Source organism: Serinus canaria, chromosome 7, assembly GCF_022539315.1.
Source record: "Serinus canaria isolate serCan28SL12 chromosome 7, serCan2020, whole genome shotgun sequence".
Taxonomy (NCBI): domain Eukaryota; kingdom Metazoa; phylum Chordata; class Aves; order Passeriformes; family Fringillidae; genus Serinus; species Serinus canaria.
In genome coordinates this window covers 4,155,833-4,170,935 of record NC_066321.1, presented here as the reverse complement: position 1 = coordinate 4,170,935, position 15,103 = coordinate 4,155,833, and the positions used below count along the sequence as shown (strand labels likewise).

The window sequence follows — 15,103 nt, the reverse complement described above, 5'->3', positions numbered from 1 at the left end:
AGCTTGGAATTATCTGTCTGGTTACAATTATTTTAGTTAATGAAAGAGGCAGTATATATATTATATGAACATTTATGTCTTATTGCTGGTGGTGGAGCTATTTTCTCACTGAGGCCAAATGGAAGACTGCACCTCAGAACAAATAATTGATCTGAGCAAATAATTCATAATGAAGCCTTTTATTTGAAGATATTTTCCACTTTCCTAATGAATTGCCTAAAAATAGACAGCACCTGACTTCAGTGAAGCTATGTGAAATTGTTCTGGACATTTTTCTCCTTCTTTCCCATTCCACAGGTTGCTTTGAGAAGCCTGTGGCATGTCTGGGCATGGGAAGGGCTTGGTGTGGAGGCAGGAGGGGTGGAAAAGGGGGTGGCAGGCTGAGAGGGAAGCATCAAAACTGAAATCCAGCTCCAATGTTTTTTTAGTACCTGCAATAGCCACCATGTTTAGTCAAATTCATGCCGGGAAACCTGGTGGGAGCAGCCACCTATGGAGGCAGCAAGGTCCTGGTCTCTCCTCCTGCTTCTCAAGCCCTGTCTGGGTTTATTTTTGTCTCAGTTACCTGGACAGCAAAAGCTGTGCTGGCTCTGCAGGCCCTGGTCACTGCACACTGGAGAAATAGCAGATTGTTTCCTTAGATGATGAACACACACAGGCACAGACACTCTCTTCCTTTCCTGCCTTGGCTAAATGTACCTATTGAAAATGAAAGGAAAAATATGATAGAACTTCCTTTTTTTTTTTTTTTTATTTTCTAATGAATGCAGACAGAATTTTCTGCAGATTTTCTTTGTCTGAAAGGACATTACTGATGGTAAATGAGAAATTACAGGTGCATTCACCAAAGTGTGACCAGTAAAGGACTGTGATAGAAAATGGTGTCAATAGTCTGAATTCCTGGGCATCTTTTGAAACAGTCTGTCTTCAGTATCCTCCTGCTAAGCAAATATGAGTGTTGGGAATGCCGTCTGCTCCCACCCTTTGGACACAGGGATGATAAATCTCAATTCTCTGTGTTCTGGTGGTACTGACTTACCTTTCCCCACATTTAAATCCTGGAGTTGTGCTGTTTCTATTATTCAGAGCAGGACTGTACACTTTGCAAGTATTTAAACTATGTGCTTCCTCCATGCCCCTGTAATTTTCCTTTTTCATTTTTTTTACCCTGGTAACTTAAGAGAGTTTCCTAAACCCCCTCTGTTTGGATATTTGACTATGCTGTACTCAAAGCTCCTTCAGCTGTCACCATGGTCCTGCAAAATGTGCCACTAAAGCTGGAAAGATGCTGGAACACAGTTCCCATGGCAGTGGTGCTGCTGGATGCAGCCCAAGCAGGAGCAGCTGGATCTTTGAATGCAGAATGTCAAATGTCTCTCCAGGACATCAAAGGTCACTTTTCAGTGTAGGGTTCTAGCAGCTTCAGATTAAAGAATCTGCTGAGAAGTAGGAGAGGTTTTGATACCCATGTGACAATTTTGGTTTCTTCCCTTTCAATGTCCATTATTATTTGGTTTTCAATTACTACAATATTTAGACCCAAAGACTGCTGCTGTGGGGTTTTCCCCCTGTACTTACAATAATATTTTGTCCCCAGACTGTGGATAGATGTGTTTTAGTGAAGATAAATGATGTACAAAGTAGTACCAGTTGAAAAGCACAGAGAGCCCATCATTCTGGTGCTCCTAAATTGAGGGGTTTTTCCCTCCCCTTTTTTTTCTGTCCTTTTCTGTGCTTCAGCTGTCATCAGGAACAGCTTCCCTGCTGAAGAGCAGCAGGGGTGTAAATATATATATATATTTACATTGTGTGACTATAGCATAGAGACAGATCTGCCATGACATTTATCTGCGCCCAGGAGCGGATGCCAGATAACACCTTCCTGAAGATAAATGTCATTGCAGATATTAGCCATCAAATACTCTTTATATATTTACATAAAACATTACAATGAGGCTTTAAAATGAAACCTTACAAGAAGCAGATGAGAAAATCCATAGGAGACAACAGTAAGATGACGTACAGGAAAATATTTAGGAAGTCATTAGAATAGTTTAATTTAGTTATGAAGTTATAAACTGTCAGGGCTGTTTATTTGCTCTATCCATCCAGAGGAAACCAGTAGCAGCCTGGCAAATCTGGGAGGTTTTTTGTGCAAGCATGAGGGGCAAAGCTCAGGTGAGCAAATGAGGAAAAGATGACAGCAGAAGATTTAGGGAAATGTTTGGATCCCCTTGCTCTTCTCAGAGCTGACAAAAAGGTCTCTTTAACCTCTCTTCGTGCACCCCAGGGAGGAGGCAGAAATGGGCTGGGCACCACCTCCCCCATCTGATTAGGGCTATGGCTCCTGCTTTGTCACCTTCTAAAGGAGGAGGGTGTCATTTGGGTTTCTTGGGAATAGAAAGATGCCCCAGAGTGAAAGTGCTGAGCTGTATTTCCACAAGAAATGGTTAAAAGGAGGGGTTAACCATAAAAATCTGTCTTTTTGGGGGGCTGGTGAGGGGGGTACAGGCAGGTGTGAAAGTGGAGATCTTTTATCCTTCAGCTAAGGACAGAGCTTAGATAAGTATAAGCAGATTTAGTCCTTCCTTTCTGGTTAATGAACCCATTACATTTTGCCCTTTTGTTTGGACTGAATATTTCTGACAATAAACTTCCTTTTCCTTTTAGGTTTAAAGAAATAGAAGTGCATCTTCAAAGTAGATGAATGGGTATAATTAGTATGCCAAGCAATATATGTGTTAGATTTGACTGGTTTGCAGGAATTTGAGTAGGTGTGTGAATATATAATATATTTAATTAATCTTAACACAAATGTATTTTTTGATCCAGGCTACTCTAAGAACACATTTCAATAATTATTTTTTTCTTTGCTTTTATTTCCTCAATTGTGTTTATTTCCTGTTAGAATATTTCAATATGTATTTCAAATCAACCACAGCTCCTCCAGAAAGTAAAAGTGTGAAAAATAAATGTAATTTGGGGAAAGACAAGTGCTAGGAAATAGAATATCACAGTGAATGCAGAGTTGTTGGATCATGAGGAGGTGCTGATCAGGAGAAATTACAAAGATGGTGAAAAAAATGAGCAGTAATGGTCTAAAATGAATATTTTAGTGATGTCAGAGAGAGGGAAGTAAAGAGCTTTTTGTCAAAAGGGAAGAAAGTTCATCCAGATTTAGAGTTGATAATGCAACAAGAAAAGAATATCCAAAGGAACAGGGAAAAAGGTGTTAAAATAACTTTATCAAAAAGGCAATGCCCTGTCTCTCCAATGGTGAACAGGGGTGTTTTTATTTAGAAAGGGCTGTGGTGTAAGAAAAGCTGCCTTGCTGATAATTCCTCACCTGTTTTAGTGCTTGGTGAGTATTGGTGAGATGGAGCTCCAGATTCTTGAGGAAGGATCCTTCTCTCTAACCCCAGGGGGACAGTGTTATTGTGTTTCTTGGTAGGAAAAGAACTTTTAATAGAATCAATTTGGGGGCATGGATGATATTTATGCCTCTCTGTTTTCATTCATATTACAATGGAGATGAAAAACAGACAGAGTATCTGCAAAACAGATTAGGCTGAGATTGCTCTCTGACTTATGCTTTTTAAAAGCCTCTAAAACTTTAATTAGTAAATTACCCAAGTTGTCTATACTCCTGAAAAATGTGTTTCTGGGGAAGTTCAATGAAATTGGTAATTGTTAGTGCAAAAGGTAGTAAGAAACATTTCCCAGGCTGTTTTCCTACAGGCCTAAAAAAATTTTTCACAGACTGAATTGCAGTCCTATGGTTCATTTTTAGCATGTATCTTAACATGCCCATTCATTTGATCCTTATTCTGAGGGATATAAATTATATTTATCAAAATTATATGTATTATTATCTTTCAGGGGTATTGTAAGTATAGGTGTAGACAAATGCAAATTACCACTTCTAGAAGGTCACCATCGCTTGTCCCTCCAAGAATCTCTAACATGAGAAATAACAGAAGAAGGCTGTGTTTGGATTGATAGATGATGACACAGGGTAATTAGATTGTTCAGAACCTCACTAGAGCTATTATTTATAAATTTCTACTGCCTTGCTTTTCTCCTAATCATTGAAAGGATTTGTCAACATAGATTTCCTCCTTCTCCTCAGATGATGACATGAAGTGAAGCCCACAGTATTTGCTGACAAGACGAAAACTTTTAAGACTGCTTTAAAATATTCTCCTCAACAATTATATCTTTTCTGAATAAAGATTTAATTGTTCAGGGACAATTTACATGAAAGACACAGATTTACCTAGTCCTAACTTTTATTAAATGCATGATTCCAGCAGTTTCATCACTCAGAGTAGGCATATCCTGGTGGTGGAAGTGGGAAAATACTCCCTGTTTACTCACTGTTGGTTACAGACCTGATAAAATTGGTGCCAGTGTCTGCTTCTCACACAGCCCCTGAGAGCTGGGAATTCAGTGGTGCCTGAACTCTCATCAGCTCCAAAAATTGTAGGAGGAAAAGGTGAATAGTTGTTTGCAAATTGTCTCCTTAGATGCTCCTCAGGGTTACCTGAGTGATGTTCTGGGAGAGAAGTCAGGATGTGACACCTCTGTTTGCATGTGGGGACCGTGATGTCCGGGGGATGGACAGAGCTCTGGGGGTGGCACAGGTGTTTGGGGGTGTGCACACCTGCTGGCCCTCCTGTGCTGTGTCCCACACCTGCTGGCCCTCCTGTGCTGTGTCCCACACGTGTTGACCTTGCTGTGCTGTGTCCCACACCTGCTGGCCCTCCTGTGCTGTGTCCCACACCTGCTGTGCTGGCCCTCCTGTGCTGTGTCCCACACCTGCTGGCCCTCCTGTGCTGTGTCCCACACGTGTTGACCTTGCTGTGCTGTGTCCCACACCTGCTGTGCTGGCCCTCCTGTGCTCAGTCCCACGTTCATTTTGTTTCTCTGGTTTCCCTTCCCAGCTGACCTGACCCTGGTGAATGGAGAGGAGAGCTGTGTGTACTTTATTGGGAATTCTCTTGGGCTCCAGCCAAGAAAAGTTAAAACTTACTTGGATGAAGAACTGGACAAGTGGGCTCGGATGTGAGTACCGTGTGCCAGATGCTGACCTGTGCTTGAGGAGCTCTTTATGTTGGGATCTTCCTTGGAACAGCTTGAGCAGCAGAAGAGTGCATTAAAAGTGCTCCAGCCCAGGACTAAAACACGTTCAGTGTTTCCCTAGTGCTGTTTATATCTCTTTTAAAGGCAGGAGCAGTAAAACAGGCAAATAGACCCTTCCAGCTGTGATAGCCCGTGCTGTGTGTGGTGGCTCTGCTTGGCTCACCTGGAGGACCTGTGCAGTTTAACCCTCCCCACCCTGCAGGGTTTACAATGTGTCCTCACAATGCACACAAACCTATTTGGTTGCTGCTGCTTGCTGGTGAATGTGGTGGGGTTCCAGGCCGTGTGATTTTTTAATTAATGTTTTTAACTGCGTGATTCACCCTGCAGGCCTTGCAACAAGCAGTTCCCCTTGAAAAAGCACTGAATGCAGGTGATGCTGCAGCCCATGCTGGCAGGATTTTGGCTCCTCTCAAACCAGGTCTCTGCCTGACAAGTTCATTTTATTTAGAAAGAAACATTCCTGTCTTCTCAGCAAAGAGCTGAGTGTGAATTACAACAAGCTTTGCTAAATCAACCTGATGTAAAAGAGACAGGAAAAGAAAAAGGAAAGGGACACTGTCATCATAACAAATGGGGAACTTTTTAATATACAGAGGGGAAAGAAAAAGCTTTTTTTTGCTCTTTATTTAGATTTTTTAATATTATGTTCTGTTCCATTAGGAGTCTGTGCTTTGAGATCTCCTGCACCTGCCTGAGCAGCTGGAGCAGGGATGAGTAAGGGAAATGATGAGTAAAAAACAGGGAACTGAAGGTGGGAAAGGAAAATAACATCCAGATGAGTGAGTGAGCTGGGTGAGAGATGAACTCTTTTATAGGGTGCGGGACATGAGTGGAACAGATGTGATTTCATGGTGGGAGAGCAGAGGAAATATGGAGAGGCAGAAGAGGAAAAATGAATTCTGCTAAGTGGGCAGCCTTGTTTCAGCAGGAACGGTCGAGATGGAGGCTTCTCAATGCAAATGTGAGAAATCTGTAGCTGCTCTTCCACTTGTAAATGTATGAATGCTGGGAGCTCATCAATATGGTTTATTGATTCCTATTTTTCACCTGTATTCTTATAGGTGAGAAGGCTGAGAATGAGTGGGGAAGAGTGGAACTTTGGGAAGAGCTCATTCCTTCTGGTTATTCAGGCAGCACAGCAATGCAGTTTCTCCAGTCGTTTGAAAAAATTGCAACCCTGTCCATTTCTGTGCTGTTATCCCACTTTGTCAGGGGAACAGCTGAGCTCCTTCAAAAGGCAGAAGTCAGATAACATTCTTAGAGTGATGCACTGGGACTGCAAAAGTATTTCAGCTCCTCCACTGTATCTTTTCACTGCCTCACTTCTATTCTTGTGTTTGTCTTTGCTGCAGTGAAAGATGAGTTTTTCCTCAGTGACTGTAAAAACCTGGAAGAATAAAGGTAGGCAGTGTGTTCCTTCAGATCAAAAGTGCCTTCAGGATCTGTGTCTAGTGGGGGAAAATGGCTGAACATTGATTTCTAGCCACTACAAGAGAGGGAGCACAACCAGAAAGGCTGTTTGCCAAAAAACACAGCTTGGCCTCAAAAGCCTTACCCAGAATAAATCAGAACGTTTAAAAACAAATTAAAACCAAAACAAAACCAAAGTACCAACTAAGCAAAACCCCTCAAATTAAAATCAACAAAGAAACAGAATAAAATTCTGAACCTAAAGCAGCTGAGACAGCAAGGGTTAGGATCAAGCTAATTTTGAGGAGAGCAGTGAATGCTTAGAGAAGGTGCTGAATGGAATGCAAAGGAATAGATGGCTGAAGGTACAGACATGAGTATTTTTATTCCAGTCACCAAGGACAGCCTAGCAAAACCCAGTCTAAGGTGGTAGCTGTTCCAGCTGAAGGCTGTTCAATGGCTGTTGTGTCAGCAGTGTGGGATGTAGTGGCTCTGGCTTAGATAAATAAGTAGCAAGAATCTAGGAAATGGCATGCAAATTAGGAACATCCATCAAGTCAGCCATGGTATAGATTCTGGCCTTCTTATAAATTGGTTTATTGCATTTTCTGTTTGTTGTGTCTTGGGACCCCTCTCAAGGAGCTGTGAGTCTATTTAAATGGCTATCACTGCTCGTAGTTCAGGGCAAGAGTGAAAAGGAAGATTACCCACTGCTGGTCAAGGGAGGGGAGCTGTAGCTTTCTCTCCAAGTAGTGATGGTAACTCATCAGGCAAACAGCTGGGAGAGAAAAGCATGGAAAAGCCTCTCTCTTGGTGTGTTTCCTCTCAGTGCTTAGTTCCTTTCCCTCACCTCCACTTTAAATGGTGGGTTCCAGCTCTCATCCTACATCTGCCTCCCACATGCCTTCTCTGGATTTGTATTCTTCCTCTTCCACATCCTTTTCCACTGTTCCTTATGCTAATGTAGCAAGATTACAAATCCGAGCCATGGGCATTCTTAGTATGGATTTAAAGCAGCCTCTGAGGCTTCATCTTTCAGTTATGATTTCAGCTAAATCCAAGATTTATTGAAGAATGGATGAAAAGGGATGAAGAGTTGTTCCCTCATGTTTAACCTAGAGTAGCCAATAACCCAATGTTTTAAAAATCCGAACTTCAAGGGACTTTTTTTTTGGTTGGAGGAAGGCCAAGAGATGCTTTGCAGTGCCTTGTTTTCCCCTCTGCCATGCCAGAACCGGTTAAGTAATTAAAATATTTTATAGAATCATTACTGTGTGTGAGCATACTCACTGCAGCAGGCAATGTCTCTCGTCTGAATAACTCATTAAAGTGGAACAATTAAAACAGAAGGGAGCCTGCTGTAGCCAGTTGTGCTCCTGTGAAGGGCTGGCAGGGTGACTGGGGAGTGGGGAACCTGCTGCACGCAAGTCTGGAGGACTGGAGATGTTGAGCAAAATTAAGACTGAGAGGGAAAATGATTGTTCTCTGTGGATGTATCAGTGTAGGGAAGGGAAGGAACCACTTATATGAAAAGCATGTTGGCATAGTAAATATAAACAAGGAATTAATAAATGGAGGCTAGAATTTATATATATCTATATATATCTATGTACACTTCTAAGCATTGAAGTGATGTGGCAAGAGGCTGACATGGACATAGGATATTAACGACCTCCTAGTTTGAGGAAGGCTTTATAATATAACACTTGCAGTAGAAAAGACAATTTTCAGCAAGTCAGAAGGTATCTTTGGGTCTGTGTGCTGAGCTAATCCTGCAAGATATGAGGAGGCTACAAACAGGAGTGCAGTTTGGCCAAGCCCTGCCATTCTCAGGACTCTGCCTTTCACCAGGATCTGTGGTAGAGCTGCAAATTCCTGCTTTAATGCCCTGGGATTTTGAGTTTTGACTTTAATCTTCTGGTCCATAGAGTTCTTTTTCTTTTGATATGTCTTCCCTTTTTTTTTTTTTGGCTGTTTCTTTGCTTGAAACCTTGGTCCAACTTAAGAATCCATATTGGCTCATTAAATACCTTGCATCATTTTTGGCAAAGGAGCAAGAAGGAAATTTGCACTTGACTAAGATTTGGATGAGCACAGAAGATTCCTGAAGATGGCAATTAATTTAAATTCCTTTTCTCACCGCCTTTGAAACCCTGGGATCATCTCAAAAAATGTGTTTCCAGCTCCCCTAGCAAGCTTTAAATCAACCAGAGCTCAGTGAATAAAACGTGGAATTGTGATTTCCTGCCAAACTGAAAATAAAACGGTAACTGACTAAAAATTAATTTGCACAATGAGAAACTCTCATAGAAGTTGAAGAAATATCTGTTTGTCTGATGCTCTGTGATTTCATGGGTGAAGTTTTGTATTCATTAATTTGGATACCTCAATTTAAATCTCTTTTGCTACCTAGGGTGCAGTGGGGGGAAAAAAGGCTCTCCATGTATAAGGGGAATGCCAGGAGCACTGCACTTGTGTCCTTAAAGATTATTACCCCCAGTGCCTACCAGAGCTGAGAGAGGGGTGGCATAATATACAGAGATATAAATTCTCTGAGGCAGAGCATAGAATTTTACAACCTAAGTGTAATAGGATGTATTGTGCCATCAGCAAAGTCTACAGAGTTTCATGTGATTAAAATAAAAAAAAAGGGTCCAAGAATATGCTTTTAACTACCATTTTAGAGGCAATAATTTTTGTCTCTTGGCATTTATATTGGCCATCAAGAGGGAGGCAAGCTGTAAGCTGTGCCATAATAATAATAATAAGAATAATAATAAAAGCTACCTCTCCCTTCTTTCAATATGGTTAAATGTCCATGTTTTCCTTTCAAAATCAAACATTCTTGTGACCAAAATCTCACAACTGTTTTCATGATAACTTGGAAATTTATTCTGAAATTTTGTTAGTCCTGTGTGCTGATAGAGAGAACTTTCATTAGTAAATTCCCATTAGGATGACACTAATGGCTATAAAATCAGGGAAAGCTAATGAAAGAGAATCCCATAGGTAGTTAGAACTTATTTTTCCCATCTTATTATATTTGCTATCCTCTTTCAGAAATACAGATTCCCTCAGGCTGGGAGCCACTGAAAATCTTTGGGGGTTTTATTTTACCAGTCTGTATTATCCTAAAGTCCCTTGATCACTCTATTACAGTTAAGAATAAGACAGGAAATTACCAATAAATGTCTTGCTGTTTGTGAAACATATACCCCCTTTCTTCAGGGAATGCAGCTGCATTGTGGGCTGATAGAAGAGAGGAAATTTTAGCACTACTCCTGCCCCTCACAGCATTTCTCCCCTCCCCACCCACTGCCTTTATTCCTCATCTATGAAATGCTCTTGTAAATGAGGGTTATTTCACACTGCCTGCTCTCTGCTGTCAAGGACTCATCAGAGAGCAATTGTAAAATGGAGGAAAGCAGTCAGCTGCTGTACCAGGACCTCATCCAAACTGAGGAGCAGGGTCCTCCTTGTCTGTGTGGGATTGGACTTGTTGAGCATGGGATGCTATTTTATCTGTAAGAGAGGTTCAGTTGTACCTTTGCACTCCTTCAGCTGTTGACCTAATCTAGGCAAAATTAAATGGGGTTTTGTAAGGATGAGAGGCTCAAAACGGTTTATACAACTGAGTATTTTAAAAGCATCAGCTCTCCTATTTTTTAGGACTGTAATTCTTTTTTGGAAATATCCCTATGAGGCATGAATTAGACCCAAGTCAACCAAAAAGGGTCTGACTGTAAAACATCCATGTAATTTTTGCAAGAGACAGAAAGAAACTGTACCTGAGAAGGGAAGGTATGAGGTGGATAGGGAAAATCAATGTTTTAAATAGCCTTGAGGATGGGGTAGTGTCTGATGCATCCTCCTTTCTCATGTCCTAATCTGCCTACTGTCCTCCTGTGATTTTGAGTGAATGTTGTGGGACAGTTCTTCTTTAAAAGGTTTACTACTTTTTTTTTCTTTTTTTCTCACATCAAAGCTTTTAGGGCTTCTTCTGCTCTCTACCCAGCTTCCTACTGGCTTTGTCCTTATTTTGAAACTGCTTTATACTCAGCCTCATGCAGCCTGGTACTTCCAACTGCACAAGTACCCCGTGGTGCTCAGCAAATATGAAAATCATCCAGTGTGAGATGGGAGCCCAGAGCAATGTTTCCCTGGATTAGCACCATTATTACTTTTCTCAATCTGCCTCCATTTGCATTTAAATCTGTACTCTACACCCTGCATGTTTAAGCAAATAGGCAACTTTTTATTTATATATGCATGGCAGATATGTAAGAAAACTTAGACGTTTTCTTCTCTGTCATAATTGAAGGAAAATTTAGTTCAGAGCACTTAATCCAGAACTGAATTTATACATCTGTCTCTTCAGAGTAGCAGGACACTTGAGCTTAAGGTGACCATTTGATCCCCTGCAGACAGGAGCTGTTTGAAACACAAAATTTTAAAATAGCCTTTATCAACCCAAAAAGCTTTATGCACACTGAGATCTAGAACAACTTTTCATGGACAAGAGAAGCAATAAGAATTAGCAAGCAGCTCTGTGGATGCAGGGAAGCACCTGCCCCTGCATGAAGAACCCTCTGGTTTATGCAGAGGAGTGAGCTCAGACAGGAGATGCAGGAGAATGGAAATTGTTTCTGACAAGAAAGATTCCTGTCTGGGAGCAAGGCAGTATTTAAGTCTATCATCCTCAGCACCAGAAATGCAGGCTGGGGAAGTCTGTGGGATGATCTCTGCTGTCTGTGCAGGGATGTCAGCCTGGTTTAGCAGGTGCCATCCCACACTGGGATGCCCTGTCCCAGCTTTTCTGTCCCCAGAGTCTTCCAGAGCCTATGTAGCCACTTCCAGAGGCTTGTGAAAAAAAACATCATCTTTAATTCTGAGAAATTTCTAGAGGAATTTTTTGTGCCAAAATAAATAATTTTCAAGCAACTGAAATCCTGTCATAAACCTCAGAGCAAAGGCAATTTATTGGTTTAAGGGTATGAGAAAAGTGTTGTGCTCAGCTTAGGCAAGCTGAGCATAACACTCCCATCCTCCAAGAGTGGAGTGTCCAAACCAGATATGATTCTTAGGACTGATCCACATAGAATACCACACATTTTCACCGTTTTTCCATTCCTTTTCAGAGGTGTCCATGGCCATTTCAATGGTAAGCGCCCGTGGGCTTTGGCAGATGAGTGCATCCTGGACCCGATGGCTGAGCTGGTTGGTAGGTGTCACATGCAGGGGAAAACCTTTCTCCAGGAATAAAACCAAATCTAGTTGCTTTAAGACTCAAAAACCTGAAACTTTGTAGGCAGAATTTAGTTCCTTTTTTTCTTATGCTTGAAAGCAGGTTTTCTTGTGCATGGGCTAACATTTTATTTTAAGGCTTTGAGTGTTTTAGGGGATGAATGTGTATGATGTGCATATCATGAAACTAATTGCAGCAGAGGGTTTCTTGGAGCATCATAAACCACTTGGACTAACACATGGGCACTTGGTGTTGTAGAATCTCAGTCACTCTTCCAGAAGTAATATTATGAACTTTCCTCCCCTTTGATAAATTGTTTCCATCTAGAAATTTTCTGGTTTTCCTCTTTTCCCTGACACTAAATCCAGACTCATCTTTGAGAGCTGCTTATGGCAATGGAGCAGATGATTGGGGTAGGACCTGCTATTGATGAGTTCCCAAGACCCCACTGTCCCCCTTGAGGATTCTGCAGTGCTGCAGGACTTGGGCAGGAAGTGCTTCTGGTTGCTCCAGAGACTGAGGAGCCCTGGAGACTCCTCCTGATGAATTTGCCATGAAAGGAGTCAGCTGAGTGAGAAGGCAAATCTCCTCTATCACTTCTTACCCTGTGTAGTTGGTGATATAATCTTTCACTGGGATTTCCTTCAAAGTTGTCTCTAAAGGGGAAGAGAAATTATCTTGGCAAGGTCTTTTTCTCCCCAAGCCTCCCAGCTGTTGTCAAGGCTAGGTTAGTAGATTTTGGGGAGATCTGGCCCATTTTTCCATGTAGATATTGAAGGCAACTCTCAATAGTGACTATCAACACTGAATTATCAGGCATTCATTTGTGCCATCACTAAGGAAAAATATTGCCCTTATGTTGACCTGCTGTATTCTAGATATTGTATCGTAATTTCTCCTCCAACTGCAGACAAGTGTTCAATGAGAAAATTATGGGTTTTCTCCTTCAAGAAAAGCAAATAGGATTGGAACAATTGGGGGCAGAGACATTAAAGAATGTTTCATGACAAGTTTATTTATAAACTTATAAATAAAATCCCTCTCTGAATTCTTTATGAAGTTTCCAAATAGCTAAAATTGTGGGTGTTATTATTGGAGCAGAACAAATGCAATAAATTATTGTTGTAGTTGGTCTATCCATGATGTAAACTCTGAGATAATATAAATACAAGTGTGGCTACACTGGGCATCACTGAGCTATGAAAAAAATCCCATCTGCAGAATGAAATAAAAATCTCAATATGCAGATTGGGGGTTCTGATTTTAGAAGTTGCTATTATTGTACCTGGTGCTGCTCAAGAGGTTAAGTTACTTCTCTTGCTTACATTACATTCAAGGACAAGCTCAGCACCCTCATCTGTTAAGCATCATAGGACATAAAAATGTGGAAATATAAAGGGAGTGGAGGGTGTTGAAATGTTGAACACAGCTGATTTAGGGGTTTCTCCAGTATGACCCATCTCCCTTGGCCAGTGGATATTCTTGTTCTGTCAGGGTACAACTAGGAAGATGTGGAAAGGTGCCTTGGAATTTTCAGCTGGAAACCCAGAATTTAACTAAGCAGGCAGACAAGAATCTCTCTTATATCATACTCCCAGACACCCCAATTAGCAATCAAGGTATGAGCACTGATGTTCTTCACATAACCAGGAGACAGAGAGAGCCAAGATTCCCCAAAGGACAGCTGGAAGCTTAGTTATCATCTTTCTCTGCCTTACCTCTGTGGCTGTTTGCCTGTGCTTTGTTTGCAGAATGTGGAGCCCTGAGGCAGGCTGAGCCCTGACCTGCTGCCACTGCCCCTGCCAGGGTCCCTCTGGCCTCAGCTGTAGGTTAAGAGTCACTGCAGAAAGCAGAGAACAAGGCTGGGACCCTTTTACCCTTAACCATCTGTCTTGTAGAGGCTGCCAACTAAGGCTCTATTTTATTATTAATTTAACTACAACTAGGTGTAAGGAGATGGAAATGAGGACTTTGTTTAAATTTAATCTAATTGCTCATCTATCTCCTTACTTTCCTTTTATTTACCAAGTTCCATGTAACACCAGTGCTTTTACATCCCCATCCCTTAACCACAATGAACTTATTATCATTTTCTTCGTGGTAAACAAATATTCTAACATTTTCCGTTAAAAATTATGACTGAAGTCACCCTAACACTAACCTAATATTTTGTTTTTAAAATAATTTCCTGGGAAGTATTTCCTGTTGTCTTTCTCAAAGATAAAAAGCATGGCTTGGATTCTGTTCTCCAGAATTTTTGGGGCACTGTTTGAATAAATTATAAAATGTGGTTTAGGCTCACATCTGGCCCTTAAATTTGTGTGCAGGGTTTTGTTTAGAAAATACCTTCATGGCTCTTTTTCAGGACACAGGTGAGTGATTCTTAGAATGCAGATGAATTAATATTTCCCAAATAATGGATGTATCATAGTAAATTCCAATTTTTAAAATTGTAGGCAATGGTGAAAAGGCTGAAAGGATAAATGGAGAGGGAAAAAAGCTATGTTAAAATGCTCTTTTCAATGTGGTATTCCACAGACTCATGAAGTAGTTTAGGTTGGAAGGGATCTTAAAGTTCCAGCCCTCACAATTTATGCATAAGTACTGTTTTCCAATAAAGAATAATATTGATTATGTAGGAGTACATAGCTGAATGAATTCTGAGTTTACTTTCTTATTGACTTTAATGTAAGAACAATAACAGTATTTTACTGTGTTTTTTATTCAGTATTGAACATGCTTTGGAAGAGGAGGAGGAAGAGGAAGAATTGTCATTTCTCACCCTAAGCAGTGGTAGCAGCTAAAACTTATTGAGGAATGGACCAAGGACTGTAAAACACCTTTGTCTGCTTAATGGTTTATAGCGCATGAGCACCTTGCTTATTAAAGGCAGTCACATTTTCTTGTTCAATGAAAGTTACAGTAGTAAATACATTGTGAAATGAAGAGTCAAGGTCAGTGGAGGCCAAAGCTTTTTTCCTGTGCTCACACCAAGTGGCAGAAGGCAGTGAAGGCAATCTCTGCCTCTTCTAGCAGACTTTATTAAAACATTACAACCTTGGCAGGATCACCTTCTGATGGAACAAGATTAACTGCGTGGCTGCTGCTCTACGATGGGCTCGGGCAGGTCTCTGTTGGGGGAAGACTGAACGCTGAGCAGATTTGGAGTGACTTTGAGTGATAAGGATTATTTGAAATAACCAAAACGTTTTCAAAATTGGGGCTCTTAGCCTTTTTCCAATCATTTTACCAAATGCTTTTTACTTACTCCAGCGAGGATCAGACTTCCCTGGCAGTCAGAGA

At 41.0% G+C, this 15,103-nt stretch overlaps 1 protein-coding gene across 2 annotated transcripts in view; it reads left to right on the top strand.

Moving 5' to 3' along the window:
* KYNU (kynureninase) overlaps positions 1-15,103 on the top strand; it is a 57,659-nt gene that overhangs the window by 5,046 nt on the left and 37,510 nt on the right. For both annotated transcript variants that reach the window (XM_018911258.3, XM_018911259.3), the window contains exons 3-4: positions 4,944-5,064; positions 11,694-11,776. In XM_018911258.3, coding sequence (XP_018766803.3) covers positions 4,944-5,064; positions 11,694-11,776 — 204 coding nt within the window. The remainder of the gene's footprint in view (positions 1-4,943; positions 5,065-11,693; positions 11,777-15,103) is intronic.